Raw genomic sequence first — 15255 nt, forward strand, 5'->3', positions numbered from 1 at the left:
AAACTACAGCTACCAGAAACTAATTGGTCTTTAGGAAGGGAAGAAATATCTGTGAGATTTTATTTCTCTATACAGCTTGCTAAAGATCTGGAACTCTTGTCAGGACACCACTGCAGTCTGGCTCCGATACAATCAGCTCTGAAGAGGGGTATAAATAGCAGGAATGTATTTCTTACTATAATTTCTAAATCGATACCATTTAACTTGTTAAGCAGTTGTTTCATTTCACCTGGTTTTCTCATGTTTGCTTCAGTTTAATTAACCAGCAGAACAAAAGAACAAGTTCTTCTCAATGATGTGCAGCACCCAAGCTACCTGCTGGCTCGGCTATGTGTGTGAAAGGAATGAATGCAAAAACCTGCTGTGCAATTCCTGCCTCATTAAATCACATTTTCTAAAAGGGCTGGTTTTGGGTTTTTTTAAGTTATTTCATCACTCGGGTCCTCTCTCACTGCAAATCTACTAATCTCTTCTTTACTCTATAAAGGAGACAGCTCTTCAGTCAGCAACTAGAACACAGCCCATTGTCACAAGCTGATGGAAGTGTAGTGTGCTAAAACCGTTACCATGGCTCCAGTATAGATCTACTGTAGCTGAAGGGCTGATGAGAATTGAGGAACCGGGAACAAACATTACAACCCCTGCAGTGCAGGCTCCCTGCTCCTCACTCTCTGCATGCTCAGAGTTTAACCCTACCTGCCTGCAGTCGTGACAGATGCTGAGGCTTATCTGACTGACAGGGCAGAATGAGTCAGGGCTGGAGCTTGCTGGCTCCCTCTAGGTTGCCAAAGCCTTTCCCAGCCCGCTTTTTAACTCTTCGTTCTCTAAACAAATGCATGCTTCAACTACCCACCAAACCAGCATTAACAGCCCCCAAAAATAAGGAATCTGTCTGTATAAACTGGTAAATCACAAGTGCACATGCAGGCTTTGTAAGCAGCTCCCCAAGGAGCCATTCTGACGCGGCTCCAAAGCAAGGAACTGAGAAGAAATTCCATGAAGCAGATAGGATGCTGCTCACGTACAGCAGTTCCAAGTACATTAGAATGAGATAAATGGGGAAAATACACAAATTAAATAGGTTCTGGAGTAAGCAGTTTTACTGACTGGCTCCAGAACATTTCCATTTTCTGTCAATAGCATTAATTTATTAATTTCTGCTGGTTTATTGGTTATAATATAAATTTAGATCCAATATAAAGCTGACATTTCTGTACTGTAAACATGATTTTGGAACACAGATTGTTTATTAGTATCTGTGGGGTTTTTTTTAAATTCACTTAATGTCAGGATAGCATCCAGCCACTCTTTTATATGCTCTTCCTGATTAAAACCAGAGAAGCAACAGAAACCAGTCAGTAAGTATATCATCTTCAATGTAAATATAAACCCAAGTTATAGTTAATTCATAGCAGAGAAGGAGAAGTTTGGGAATTATTTTTTAGTTTAGGACCTCTGCTGAAAGAACTTTGCCTATCCTCTTGGAGGAAGGGGTTACTGGGGGGGGGGGGGTGTACATTGGCTATGAAGACTGTGAAGATACTGTCTGTGAAGTGAAGTAATAGAGAAAACAGCAAAATCTCTTCACTTTGTCTGGGGAAGTCTAGAATCTTTCTTAAAGAGGTAGCAAAGTGCAACTTAACTGCCTTCTTAGAATGGTCTAACATCAGGTTATATACTGCTCAGATCCTGACAGATAACTTCATCTTTGAAAGAGAGATCTAGTGCCTTACTTCTCACCAGAAATTAGCTAAGATGATCTTAAAAGTCATCTCCAAGTCCTTGCAATGAAAAATAAAGACTTTCCCCTTATCAACAATAAGAATTCCTAGTCAAGCCATACGCATAAAAGAAAATATAACATAAATATGCCTAAGATCAGCATGCACATACAAAGAGGAAAGGCATTCAATAGAAGAACAGTGGATACACAAAGATAAAACTGAATCAGAGACAGAGCAAACCTTTGGGGCTGGCAGGAACTTAGTTTACAAAGCACAATGTTTAACACCACAGTTTCTTCTAATGTTCAATAAACTATGTGAACAGTGGAGAAATTGTGAATATTGGATTGAAAAATACTGAAAAATCATTTGCCCTCGAGTTTGCATTCCCTGTAAATCCATGACTAACAGTCCAAAAACTCTGCAACTTTGCAGCATAACCTTGTTACAACAGTTGTACCAAGAAACAGTAGCAACTAAAAAGAAAACTTCTAAAAAGCAGTCATTCAACAGAAATACCTCTAGATGTTAAGTAGTTCTGAACTGCCAACGGTAACTGAGAAGGAGAACTTCTTCAGAAGTTCTAGGACCCTGGAAAAAGACTCACTTAGGAGTAAGAGGGAATTTCTTCAAAGAAAAAAAGCTAGATCCACTCTGGGGTTTTTTAATTTGGTAGCTTCTTTATATTCCTTTATTCCTACGACTAGGGAGTCCTTTGTCTAATGTTCAAAATATCTACAGAATAAACAGTAGTCTTGTAAAAAAACTAGCTAAAACAGAGAAGTAATTGTTTTTTCAAACATGGGTGTCATGGTATCTAGTTAAATTATTATTTCTTGCTTAAAATCAAAGAACTGTCACACAGCTATATTATTTTCAGATCAAGATGCAGATTGGTGAATGGAAATACACTGACATGCTTACCAGTTACTTCTTTAAAGGGAAGAATCCTTTAGGAGAGGTCAAGACAAGCCTCTAAATGTTAAAACCCTGAACTAAATGTTAAAACCATGCCATCCCATCCGACAAGGTGAAAAATCTGCATGTTTTCCAGGCTCACCCCCTCCCAAAGAGGAGGCAAAATGATTACTCAAAAAGACAGTAAACCTGATGCTTCTATTCATACAAACTGGTTGGGTATAAAGACTTCCTTTTGTTTCCGATGTTACAAACAAACATATATGTTCTATTTACCATTTAAAGTATCTTGTAGAGAACTGCATGTTTTAAAAAAGCCCATTGCTTGCCTAGATACCTCCCCACTTGTGGAAGGATGTAACCCTCTTCCATCTGTTCCAAAGAATGACTTTCAGAGGAAAAGGGGGTGTTGTAGGTTGCTAAGTTTAAGAGAAAAAAGAAAGCAGCAAACTCCAGCACACATGCACTGCAGTTCTGTAACTGGTTTATCATTAGGATTAGAGAAAATGTCTGTATGAAAAAGAAGCTGCTTTTGGTTTTGAGGGTACGTATTTATGAGTAGTTCAAGGAACATTGCCTTAATCAGGTCTCTCCATCCTTTCAAAATATTTTCATGCAAATTCAGAAAAGAGATACTGCATTTCCCCAGGGACACTGAAAGACTGAAATAGGAAACTGAAAGGAAATACACAACGTTTCTGAAGAATAAAAATGTGTCTTTTCTTGATCTGCAAGGTGATCTATATATGCCTTCTGAGGAAAGTATCCACGCAATAGGTTAGGCATTACCCTTCATCAGGCTTTAAGAGGCCTATGTGAGTAATGTGTTATGGAAGAAATGGGAAATAAAAAGTAATTCAAGGATGTTTTCTCTAAGACCACTTAAAATAAAAATAAATAAATAAATACATAAATAAAAAGGCATTATACTGGTTGTAACCAATATATATAATATTATCTTAACATCTTTACTGTTCTGTCAAGATGATGATCCAGCATATACATAAAAGCGATCTTCAAGCTGGCACGAAAGTGATCTCCACTTATAGAAACAAGTCAACACATTTTCATTTAAATGAAACATCACAGTGTTTAACCATGAATGACAACTCTGGGTTCCTGAGGATAAGGAAGAATCCTGGACTTACAAACAATGAGATTTGTGTTCCTACCTGTTTAATAGCAGAACATATGCCCTAACAATCAGTCTTCAACACTTTCTCAAGTTCTTCTGTTTGCACAAGACATTCGTTCTTTTTTTTCCTCATATACATAGTTCCCTCATGCAAGTCCAAATACGCCATTCCATTTTCAAGACCTTTTGGACTGCAGTTACAAAACAGTTCTTAAAATGAAGGTTCTTTTTGCTATATGTATATACTGCTTAGATGACAATAAAAGTCTTCTGACCACCTCTCAGCAGGCAGATTTTTGGTTCCAAATTAAACAGCTGATGGAATTTATGGATTTTAAACAACAAAGGTGATTAAAAAAGTACCCAAATTATATACAATGCAACCTTTTCACTCAGAACTCAAGTACGTCATTCCCCTATTCTCTACCTCCAGCTTTAGATACTTAGCAAGTACTCAAAGTTCTGTTATCAACTTTCCAGTTAAAATGCTGATCATGTAGCTGAAACACAGACATAAATATGTTTACTCTAGGTAGATATATTCCATCCCATTGTCAGAAAATTCTGTCAAGTAAATCAACACAACCTCTCCAAAGTTTTTTTCTCTTTTTTTTTAGGGAGGTGGTGGTGTCTGGTTTGGTTTTTTTATAAGCTTTAGAAGTCATTGAATAGCAGAAAACAACAAATGCAGAGAGGAGAATCTATAAATAAGTTTCAGTACAATACTCCAAGGTAGGGGAAGATTAGCTGTTGACACAGATTCAGTTAAACCTGACCTTATGTTTAACGGTTAGATTTTATTTTTGTAATTGAAGAGGTGCCTCTACAGATACATGCTACTTCAACCAAGGAAGCTGGGAGCTTTTTTAGAGGCAACTACCTTTTGGGAAGGGGGCTACTGAAAAGTCAAGTGTTTCATAGGTTACCATAACAACAAAATGTAACACTGAAAAGCCTCTTAATGACACCTTCTTAACCAAAATCGGTGCATTAAGAACTGTTATCCTGGAGCTCCCAGCATGACAATTTGAATACCTGCAAGGCAAGGGTACCAATTTTTTCCCTGCCTTTCTCAGTCTGTAATAGAAATAACATCATTACTTTTATAGACCAGAAGAAAGTCTGATTGTGCTGATGCAGAATTTATTTAGCAATCACAAGTCAGAAAAGAACTTTCAGATCCCCAAGTCCATGCCATACCCAAAACTTTGACCAGGTTAACTTCAAGGAGTGAGATTCTTTAATGTAAATCTAAATCCTGTGACCTTTTCCAGAACTCACAAGTTTCCTTATCTTCTTAGGCTGCCACTGCTCCAGTTAAACACCACTAGCAGAGGTCAAGATAAGAAAGAAACCTTTAGCTTTTAGAAAGCCTGGGTCAAACCCAACAATGGTTTTGAACAGGATGACAGTGACAGTGCTCTGAATAAACCAGCAAATGGAGAACCACTGCAGAGAGCAAAGCAATAGGAGATACATTGAATCTGCTGCTAAGAGATAGAAGACTGCTGTGTTTTGTGCTAGATACAGTAGAGTTTTATGAAGTATGAGACATAACAACGAAGTCAGGGGTCAAAACTACATGAATCTTCACAGTAGGTAGGTCCGGATATTACAGGGAATGATGCAATCCACTGGCCAGCTCCAGACAGAAAGGGGATTTTTAAATCCCAAATGATTTCTTTCAACATTGTAATGACATCAGAGCTGCCAGACAGCTTTCCATCAGTATCACTGCTGCCACATGAAATGACAAAACACCCCATTAACTTATGCAGTTGTGTGAATACTGGACAGACAATTGCCAAGGAAACACCACAACTCATGCTCACATGCTATTTTTTTTCCATGTCTGAGATAATATGATACAAATGCCAAGCAAAAGTTTCAGAAATGGAAACTGGTGGCTCAGGCAGGGCTCTGGGGAAAGAAGGCAGAAAGAGCTGAAGTCTGGGAAATGTATGATAAAATGATGGAAAAGATTCAAGCCTCAATGCCTCTCAAAGGGCAGAAACAACGGAATTTAACAGAAGAGCAGCTCCACAAGTTCAAAATTAATGAATCAACAGAAAAGTGAGTAAATATTCTGTGGAGCTGACAGCTGAAGTGCTGAGATAGTCATCAAAAGTAGAAGCATCGGCTTAGCAATTTATCATGAAAATGGCGCAGTCATTGCTCTTACGGCATACTGGATAAAGAATATAACACAGACATGTTCCCTGCCCAGATAACCTTACAGTCCAAATAATCTCAAATACTATCCAGCACCACTCAGGTTCTCATACATTGTTCATTGACAATCTGTGGAAGACTTGCTTTTGCCATGATGCTGGTGCCTCAGTACTTCCAAATACTGAATTCCAGTGCTTCCATAGTGCGGAGAAAATTATCTGCTTCAGTGGTTTTATTCTATTCCTAGTGGAATTAATGGTTTTTTGTCAATAAAAATGAGTCATCTATTTGACAAATTAAGCTTGAGAAAAAACTCCAGTGTCCCTATAGAATGACCACTGACATATCACCACCTATAGGAGCTAACACCCAACAAAACACACAAAACAAATAACAACTCAAATGATGTTGAACCACAAGCATTGAAAGAGAAAACTGAAGATTCAACAAAAAATAATGAGATTAAGCCAAAATTAAGTAAACTGAGGTGGAAAAGGCCTGAAAGAACATACTGATGCATTTTAATCCAAGGAAGGACATGGAAAGGACCATTTCAATTTTCTAGTCTAGTGCTTGCAGTAATACGGCAATTGCATCAGAAATTCATATGGAAGTGTATTAAACTTCATCTTACCCTGCAATTTTTATCTGAGAGATAACATATCCTATCCAGAAACCAAAATGAATTGTTTTGTTAAAAACACCTGCTCCAGGACACAGCCCTGTTTCATTATGAATAACAATTCAGATCAAGCACACCTAAATATTCGCATTGTACAAACACTCACGTTACCCAAAGCAACAGGAATTGTTTATAAATGCAGTGTTATTCTACTTACAGTTACGGATGCTGTTCCAGTCAATTTTATTAAAAAATGGATGGCAGCAGAGTCCCTCATAACCCAGCCTTTCCTTCTGCCCACAGAGCAGGCTCTGGACCAGATCAAGAAATTCACTACTAACTTTCACATCCTCTGGGAACTTCAAAAATCTCTGCAAAGAAAGAAAGAAAGAAAAGGGTTCCTGCTCAGTAGGAAAAGAGTCCCACAACAGTAAAATTTTCATTATGCTATGTCAGGCAGAGTGGGTAAATATTTACAGCATACAAATTAAAGTATTGGGCATTTTTTTTCAGTTAGGCTTTTATATGTATTTACTGCCGCAAAGATAACACAGGAACAACCATTCCTAATCAGACAAATGGCAGTCCCAGGTCATCATCTTATGCTGAAAATGGCCAAGACATACACAAATGGAAGAGGAAAACAAGACACTTTTCCAGAAAATTCTCCCAAACTCCCTTGGATTTGTGGCTTAGGCTTTTCCGAACCAGGGAGGTCTTTGTGTTCCACCCCTGTAACTGTTCAAGGACAAGGCTAGACAGGGCTTGGAGCAACCTGATCTAGTGGAAGGTGTCCCTGCCCATGGCAGGTGGCTGGAACTGGATGAACTTTAAGATCCCTTCCAACCTAAACCAGGTTGGGATTCTATGATTCTATTGCCAGATCTCAACAGATTCTTCTATGATTTTTTCTAGTCACTTTTTCAACACATATAAATATTCAGCAGCTGCAAACTTACAGCAAAGAGCTCCTCAGCATAAGAATGTACTATATGAAGTTTCCTTTTCTGTTTGTAGCAGTTATTGCTGCCTACTTTCATTTGATGCCCCTAATTCCTATATTAGAAGAGATCATAGGCAACCACTCTTTGTTGACTTCCTTCAAGCTACACATGATTTTTTATTTCCTTTTTCTTTCCTGCTACCTCCTACCATTCTATGTGCTGCTTTTTGGACTGTTACTAAGAACTAAACTAACATTTGCATAATTATAAAATCAAGATACTGTTCTTGAGCCCACCACTGGGTACAGTTGGGATACTTTTCCATTCATATACATTCATTTAAACTTATTTAAACTAAATATCATATGATGTTTTAATCATGCAGACAGTCAATATCCTCAAGTCTTTCTGCAGCTCTTCATAGCCTCTTTACTACCCTGAAACACTTTGTAAGATTAGAAATTTTCTGAATACATAATTAATCCTTCTGATCCCTTTTTCAGACTATTTTGCACATGTTACAATTATAGTTGCCTAAGAGGACAGTTAAAACTTTGCAATTCATGACACCTGTTAGCAAAAATCATTTGACATACAATACAGAGACATGTAAAAACAATATAAAGCATACAGACTGAATATTCTATGAACTTGACAAAGTAAGAGACATCCATAAGCTTTTTATCTCAACTGTAAAACCACAGTATTTAGTTACAGCCTTTTTACTCAAGAACATGGAAGGAGTTTTCCCTACCTGGAAGTTCATGATGTTATTGAAGGTTTTTGCTGAAGTCCCTTCAGTGAAGGGGGATCTCCCGTAAATCATTTCATATGCAATGACTCCCAGGGACCACCAGTCGCATTCCAGACCGTATGAAGCTTTGCCATCCCCATTCAATCCTGTTAGCATTTCTGGTGCCATGTAGTCAGGAGTGCCAACAGGTAGCTTGGCATTTACCTAAATGCAAAGATACACCAAGTGAACTTATAGCACTGTCTGTGCATTGTAATCTTCATAATAAAACAAATCTTTTTTATTTGCTTTTTTCAAACAAGACACAATTTTCAGGCCTCTAAGTGAATTTTAAGTAAGTAAATTTAAGCAAGGCTGTTAAGCAAAAAAAGTGTAAGGTTAAGGAAACTGCTGGTAAACAAACAGAAAGCAAGCTATTTGATGTAAAAAGAGTCAGATTATCAGAGCTAACTGTTACTAGCAAGTACAAACAGCTAAAGGAGAAAAACAGCATTCTAAAAACCACAGAATTACTAAACTAATGTTTTAAGCAGTATACACACTCTAGCACTACTGCTTCAACTAGTACAAACAGGGACATCAGAGCCAAAGTATCAAAAATGGTCAAATTTAGATATAAATATTCCCTGCCCTCATTGCATTCTGTGGCATCTCTACCTTTTACTTTGTGTTCATTGGCAGCGAAGTACTAGTATTTAAATTTCTGGAGTGCTTAGAAAAAATAATTCAGGAGCCAAAACTGCAGTCATTTTTGCAGTGGTATGAAAAACTGAAACAAAGAAGCAGGCAGACTAACACAAAAACCTTGAGATAACTGAAATGATAATGTGAAGAAAAAAATGAAAAGAAAAAGACAATGCAATGAAGTACTGAAGAGGCAAAGGAAATAGGGAAAACAAAATATTAAGATTTGCAATACTAAGAAAATGCTACCAAAAAAAAGTTGTAAACCAAGACAGGAATGTGGTGTAGGACTTCATGTTCTCGCTTAGATAGATTTTAATTTCAAATTATCACTCGAATTTGTATGCAGTTACCTAAATTTACAAGCAACTTATAAAAAACTTCAACGGATTCACAGCTTTGAATAGAGTGCTTTCTGGTGAGCAAAGCCGGGAACGTTGAAATGTGACTCATTTCAATCAAGAGCTCCCGAGTCTTCAAAACTGTTCCACCTTAGTTACAACAACAGGGGTTCAGTCCAATAATGAACAATTATAAATCCATGTCCTCCTTTAAACACAGCACTGAACAGTTGTAAGGATCCCTAGAAGAATGTAATGCAGTGTAGCACCATGAGAAAGTAGAGCTGCCTTTACAAGTAAGTGTATTAAAATGGTAGGAAGCAAATATAGATCTACTGAGAGCTGCAAAAGATACCTGAGTTCATGTTTGAAAAACCATTCATAAATAGAAATATATCATTATGAATAGATTCCATATTGGACAAGAAAGGCAGAAGAACCTGGTATAATCAAGGAACAGATAAAATGTTAGTTTTCCTTTTTTGACTGGACTAACCAACCCATAGGCAAAGCTTCCAACCACATTATTACCATTTTGTTTGCTGTCATTTTGGCAGCTGACCCAAAGTCCACCAGCTTAATGTGCCCTGTTCGATCAATGAGAACATTCTCTGGTTTGATATCTCTGTAAGCAAGAAGAAAGCAATCAGTACCTTTCCATACCATTCCCAGCTGTCATATCTAGATAACAGGATAACCCTATTCAGCTGCACTCAGCCATGTGCTCAGTTGCATAAAACATTAACAAGTGGGAGTCTTATTTCCAACTGTTGTTCTGTTTCCAAGCAAATATGAAAGTAGTAAAGTTCTCACTTATGCCACAGAAAGTTAATAATTATTGACAGACAATGGAAAGAGAAGGTGTTTGCACCCTGATTACATTTTAACTGAGTTACAGTGACATATTATGTAGCTTTCATCCCAAATTTCTTCACAACTTATTCTACACATCTTTCATATCCATCGCATTAGAAGGTCACAGCCTATGCTCTAAGTGCAGCATAAATACTTCATAACATAAATACTTCACATTTCCAAAGCTTCAGAATGGAATAAATTTATTAAACATCAGTAAGATATAAAAATACATACAGTAACAGCCTGCAAGCCTAGAGATGATCTTTAGAAAACTCTGTGACATTTAACTGCTCCGAGATCCTTTACTGCCCTGCTCACCAATCACACACCAGAAGTTTTAACAGTAACATTAATTTCCCAAAAATATTTGTTGCCAAAATATTGGTGCAACAATCTCTGGAAAAGATTTTAATTTTTTATAGTGCAATATTAAGACTTCTTTCTCCTAAGCCTCACAAAAATATATGTAACAATGCTTTCTTGATGTTAGTTTGAACTTTACATCAAAGTTAATGCCTTTAGCTACAATTAGAGTTGGAATATGATTAATTTTCTAATTTTCCCTTCTGATAAAGCATGTGAAATACTGACCTGAAAGAGGATAGAATATATATATATATATATATAATCCAACTAAGAATGCATCATTCCATAACACTGTTTTATGGAATTATACTGATCACATATTATGCACAATGCAAAGCAATCTTTACCTACCGGTGTACATAACCCATCTGATGGACACTGTGAATGGCTAAAACCAACTCTGCAAGATAAAACTGCACCATACTCTCATCTAGTTGGTCCTCATATCGGTTTAAGAGTGACAGCAAGTCCCCTCCAGGCTGATACTCCATAACCTACATAAAATTTTAAAGGAACAGATATAGTTCATATATAGAAAAGATATTCTGTTCAACTTCTCCGTATTACATTGGACACATATCAACCAGTGGCAAGTAATGTGGGAAAACTTACAGAATAGTAAAGATGTTTATCAGAGGAGAAAAGAAACAAAGACTAGACATTACCAAGTAGAGACTCTTCTTGTCTTGAAATGCATATTGTAACTGTGGAATCCATGGGCTGGTGCTCTGAGATAATATACTGCGTTCTTCTTCAAAAAAAGACATCTACAAGAAAAGGAAATTATAACAGTTAGAACATTATAAAAATGAGTTAGAATACATTAGAATCTCCTTGGTTTAGAAAAATTTGAGTCTGTGCCAAAGGCACACATAAAAAAAAAATTGCACTGAAATTATTAAAAGCTTTTCCCTTGTAATGTGCACCTTTAAAAGGTAATTTTACTCCTGTGTTTTGTGTTTTCTGTTCTCCTTCCAAATTCTGTTGTCTAGCTTGCTTTCAACTGAGTAGTCCTGCAACAAAGGCCAGCTTCCCTTTCAAACTGGTGAAACATACCAGTTTCGGATGCAACTGGTTGACCTCATCTGGCCTGGCCCTAATAAAAAAAAACCTGATCTCAAAACAATCAGACAAGAATAAACTAGAGCAATTACAGGGTAGCGTTTCACAGCTAACTCAGCAATAAATTCATTATAAAGTATTAAAATACAAGGCTTCCTTGAAATCATCCTCTAGCAGCTATTTAATTATTCAGATGCACAGGCAGAACAAGGAATTAATTTTATTACCAGAGATACTGCACATTCATTTAGATCAACATTCCCTATTTCACTCACCCACACTCAACAAGACTGAGCAAGTCTCATATTGAGGGTAGTATCATACTTTGCTTCCTGTCAGCCTATGCCATAGCAAGAGCAATTTTAGTTTATCTTAATTTCTGAAGGCCACAAACAAGGCTATGGAATCTCAGGAGCAACCTAACTGCATCATGTATTGGGAACAACTGATGCAGATACTGCTGTATAAATTCACAAGGTCTTTCATGGAGTATCTCTGTCCTACTTGTCAACTCATGTCAGTGAAAGATTAACTTCTATTTCTCACCAAACTATGATCACAACCTCCATTATCCCTTTTTTAAGTTCTCAAGTAACACATTTCTCAAGCTAGTGAGAGGCTCTCCATAAAAATCCAGTCACCACAGTTTGCCTTCACACCCACTCCTGACATTCTATGTCGGTCTTTAGAACAAAAAACTTAATGAACACATTGCCTGAAAATTCAAACCATCAACAAGCTGATCAATACTGATCCAATATTTTCTCCGTTTTTTCTTGCCTTACAATTAGGAAGTTCTTTAAGACAAGGGCCATTTTTGGGGTTGGATAGCACCTCACCCAATAGATTCAAGTCCATGGCAATAGCTTTTTAATACAGCAAAACTGCACAGAATTATATTACTTCACTGAAATGCAGGATGATCCATCCCAAGACACACTTTTAACTTAATTCTAATAGTAGTGACAAAAAGAGAATGTTCAAAGTGTACTTTATTGTTCTACTCTCATAACAGAAAAATATACATACGTGCTCCTGTGCCAACAAGGACTCCTTGCTCATCACCTTCATAGCATACACATCACCAGTAGCTTTCTCTCTTACTACTTTTACGTCTGCAAAGTGACCACAGCCAACCACACTCTTCACTTCAAAATCCTTCACACTAGGTTGCAGTTCCCTCAATTCAGCTATTGTCTCTGCATCTAGAAAAATAAAACACTTATTTTTACTTTGGCCAACTGGCATTTCGTAACAAACACACCACCAAAACTGGGGAATTAAAAAAAAACCCACAAAAACAAAACCAACAACTTTTAGTTCCACTCTCAAGAAATGTGAAATCATTCCAAAATGTGCATCTTAGAAAAAGAAAACAAAACCACAACAGTATGTATAAGAACTAGAAAAAGACTGCATTAATGCATAGTTAAGACTGAAATATGGCTCATACAAAAGAATCAGGAAATGTTAAGAGAGTTCCCATAGCAACCATAATTCTGCCCCATTCATAATATTATAGGTTCATAGTCTCTTTTGTTTCTAATTTCTTTCCAACTCTCCTTTACCAATACAACGTCTAACCTCTAAATAGGAGGGCTTTACCCAGCAGAGTTCTCGGAGTCAAGTGGCAGGGTTTCCCCCTCTGCCTGTGGGAGGCACTAGTCTATTTTCTAACAAATAACCGGAGACATCGAGTTTTCCATGGACTAGTTTCAAACGGCAGTGTGATAACCAACTGCTCACAGGATATTGCTCTAAAAATTCTTCAGACTAGCAGAAAATTACTCTCTGCTAATAATATCTAGAAACTATTGGATGGAACTATCATAAAGGGCATGAAAAGTTACTTGAAACCAAATAGCTTTCTAGTATATCTTAATAGAAAAAATGATGAATTTTTCTCTTTCCCACAGAAAGAATTTGAGCACATTATCAGTAGAATATTTACACCACCAGTATTGTATCCCTGAAGCACTATTTACAATACTGCTTCAGATTTACAGAATCACTATTTACAAGTTACACATGCAAAATTCGGATAACAAATGGAATCCAAAGGCTACAACAGGCTGAAAGAGCTAATAATTACCAAGTTCCTTTCTAAAACTTTTTTCCCTCATACCTCTAGTCACTGTCCTACTCTGGACTCCTGACATCCTTCTATTGTGTGCACTTAGAGCTCTGCTAAATGTAATAGACACTTTCAAAGAAAGGACCCCTCAATCCTAGTATACAGTCAACCCCTAGTATATAGCAGAGTAAGAAGGACACATATTCGAGTCACCACACTTTAAAAGCTTTTTGGACCTGATCAAAACTCCACTGAGATTGCCAAGATCCCCTTCACATACTGAGTCTGCCCACAAAAAGTCAGATGCTGAAAGACCTGGGTTACAATCATTAATGACTCAAAGCAACTAAAGTATGATTTAAACATTAAGAACTATCTTTTAAAATGGCACCTGACAATTAGTCTAAACAAACTTACACTTCTTGACAAAGTTGCCAATGTGTTTAATTTTCATTAAAGCAGGGTTTCTGCATTCTTCAAAAAGGACGAATAAGGAATCAAGGATGCCTTCCCGGGAGAGAGGAGACATCTGCTGTTGAGTTACAAAGAGTGGCTTCCCCTGGAAAAAAAAAAAGGAAGCAACAGCAGATGGAGTCTCAGACAACAATGAAAAGCTTCAAATCAATAACATATGTATAGAGCTGATTATATATTATTCATTTAAAAATCACTACTTCAGAAATCAGACAAACAATGCAGAAGAGGTAAATATATCAACTCACTATATCTGTCTGTAATAGCTGCTACAGGTATTTCACCTGTACACAAACCAATCCTTTAAAGATTATTAAAGTTCAAATCACAGCTTTCTAGAAATTATCTATGCCCTACTCATGGCTCTGATCCCCCTGGCTTCTTCCTTGACACTGTACCATGTGAGTTTTTCTCATGGCATAAATAGTTTAAGCAGTCAGTATCAAAATTAGCTCTAGAAGGAAAAGCTGCTGATCAAATCTTCCAGTGATCAAATGGAAGCTGGTTAGGTAAATCCATCTCAGGGCAAAACCCTCAGCTACATCACCCATGAAAAACTGCAGATTACAGGATACAGAATGCAATTCCATCATCATGCAGGGAAATCCACTTCAGGCTATACTATTACAGATCTCTGGCAGTGTTCAAGGCCAGGCTGGACAGAGCCTTGGGTGGTATGGTTTAGTGTGAGGTGCACATGGCAGGGGAGTTGGAACTGGATGATTGTAAGGTCCCTTCAACCCAAACCGTTCTGTGATTCTATGTATATAAACTGTCCATCAAACTTTGTGCAAAGTAGATGCACACTTTGAACTCCAACTAGTTATCCCTTTCTTTTACCCCTTCCTCCAAAGAACCATACACTGTTATCAAACTGTTATTAAATGGTAAGAAGCTGAAGTGGCAGATGAGGAGAGCAGAGGAGAGAGAGAAAATTGTGCAGTTTCAAGGACAAATACAAACAATACTGTATTTTGATACACTGGACACAGGCATTAATCCCAGCTAATCCCAGGCCAAGCACTCTTTACCTGGAAGAGCAGATTCAGCCGAGAAATTCGGCTGGTGATGGGCTCCATCGGTCCAGCCTCTGCTGGATTTCGGGCACCACATTTAAACTTCAGCAT

At 37.4% G+C, this 15255-nt stretch overlaps 1 protein-coding gene across 2 annotated transcripts in view; it reads right to left on the bottom strand.

Annotated features, from left to right (window-relative positions):
* Positions 1-15255, bottom strand: part of CIT (citron rho-interacting serine/threonine kinase) — a 73856-nt gene extending 58601 nt beyond the window's left edge. For both annotated transcript variants that reach the window (XM_034068322.1, XM_034068321.1), the window contains exons 1-8: positions 15160-15255; positions 14072-14213; positions 12610-12785; positions 11184-11285; positions 10870-11012; positions 9826-9919; positions 8270-8473; positions 6789-6942 (exon numbers count right to left, since the gene is read on the bottom strand). In XM_034068322.1, the coding sequence (XP_033924213.1) occupies positions 6789-6942; positions 8270-8473; positions 9826-9919; positions 10870-11012; positions 11184-11285; positions 12610-12785; positions 14072-14213; positions 15160-15255 (1111 nt within the window). The remainder of the gene's footprint in view (positions 1-6788; positions 6943-8269; positions 8474-9825; positions 9920-10869; positions 11013-11183; positions 11286-12609; positions 12786-14071; positions 14214-15159) is intronic.

Source organism: Melopsittacus undulatus, chromosome 12 (assembly GCF_012275295.1).
Source record: "Melopsittacus undulatus isolate bMelUnd1 chromosome 12, bMelUnd1.mat.Z, whole genome shotgun sequence".
Classification (NCBI taxonomy): Eukaryota; Metazoa; Chordata; class Aves; order Psittaciformes; family Psittaculidae; genus Melopsittacus; species Melopsittacus undulatus.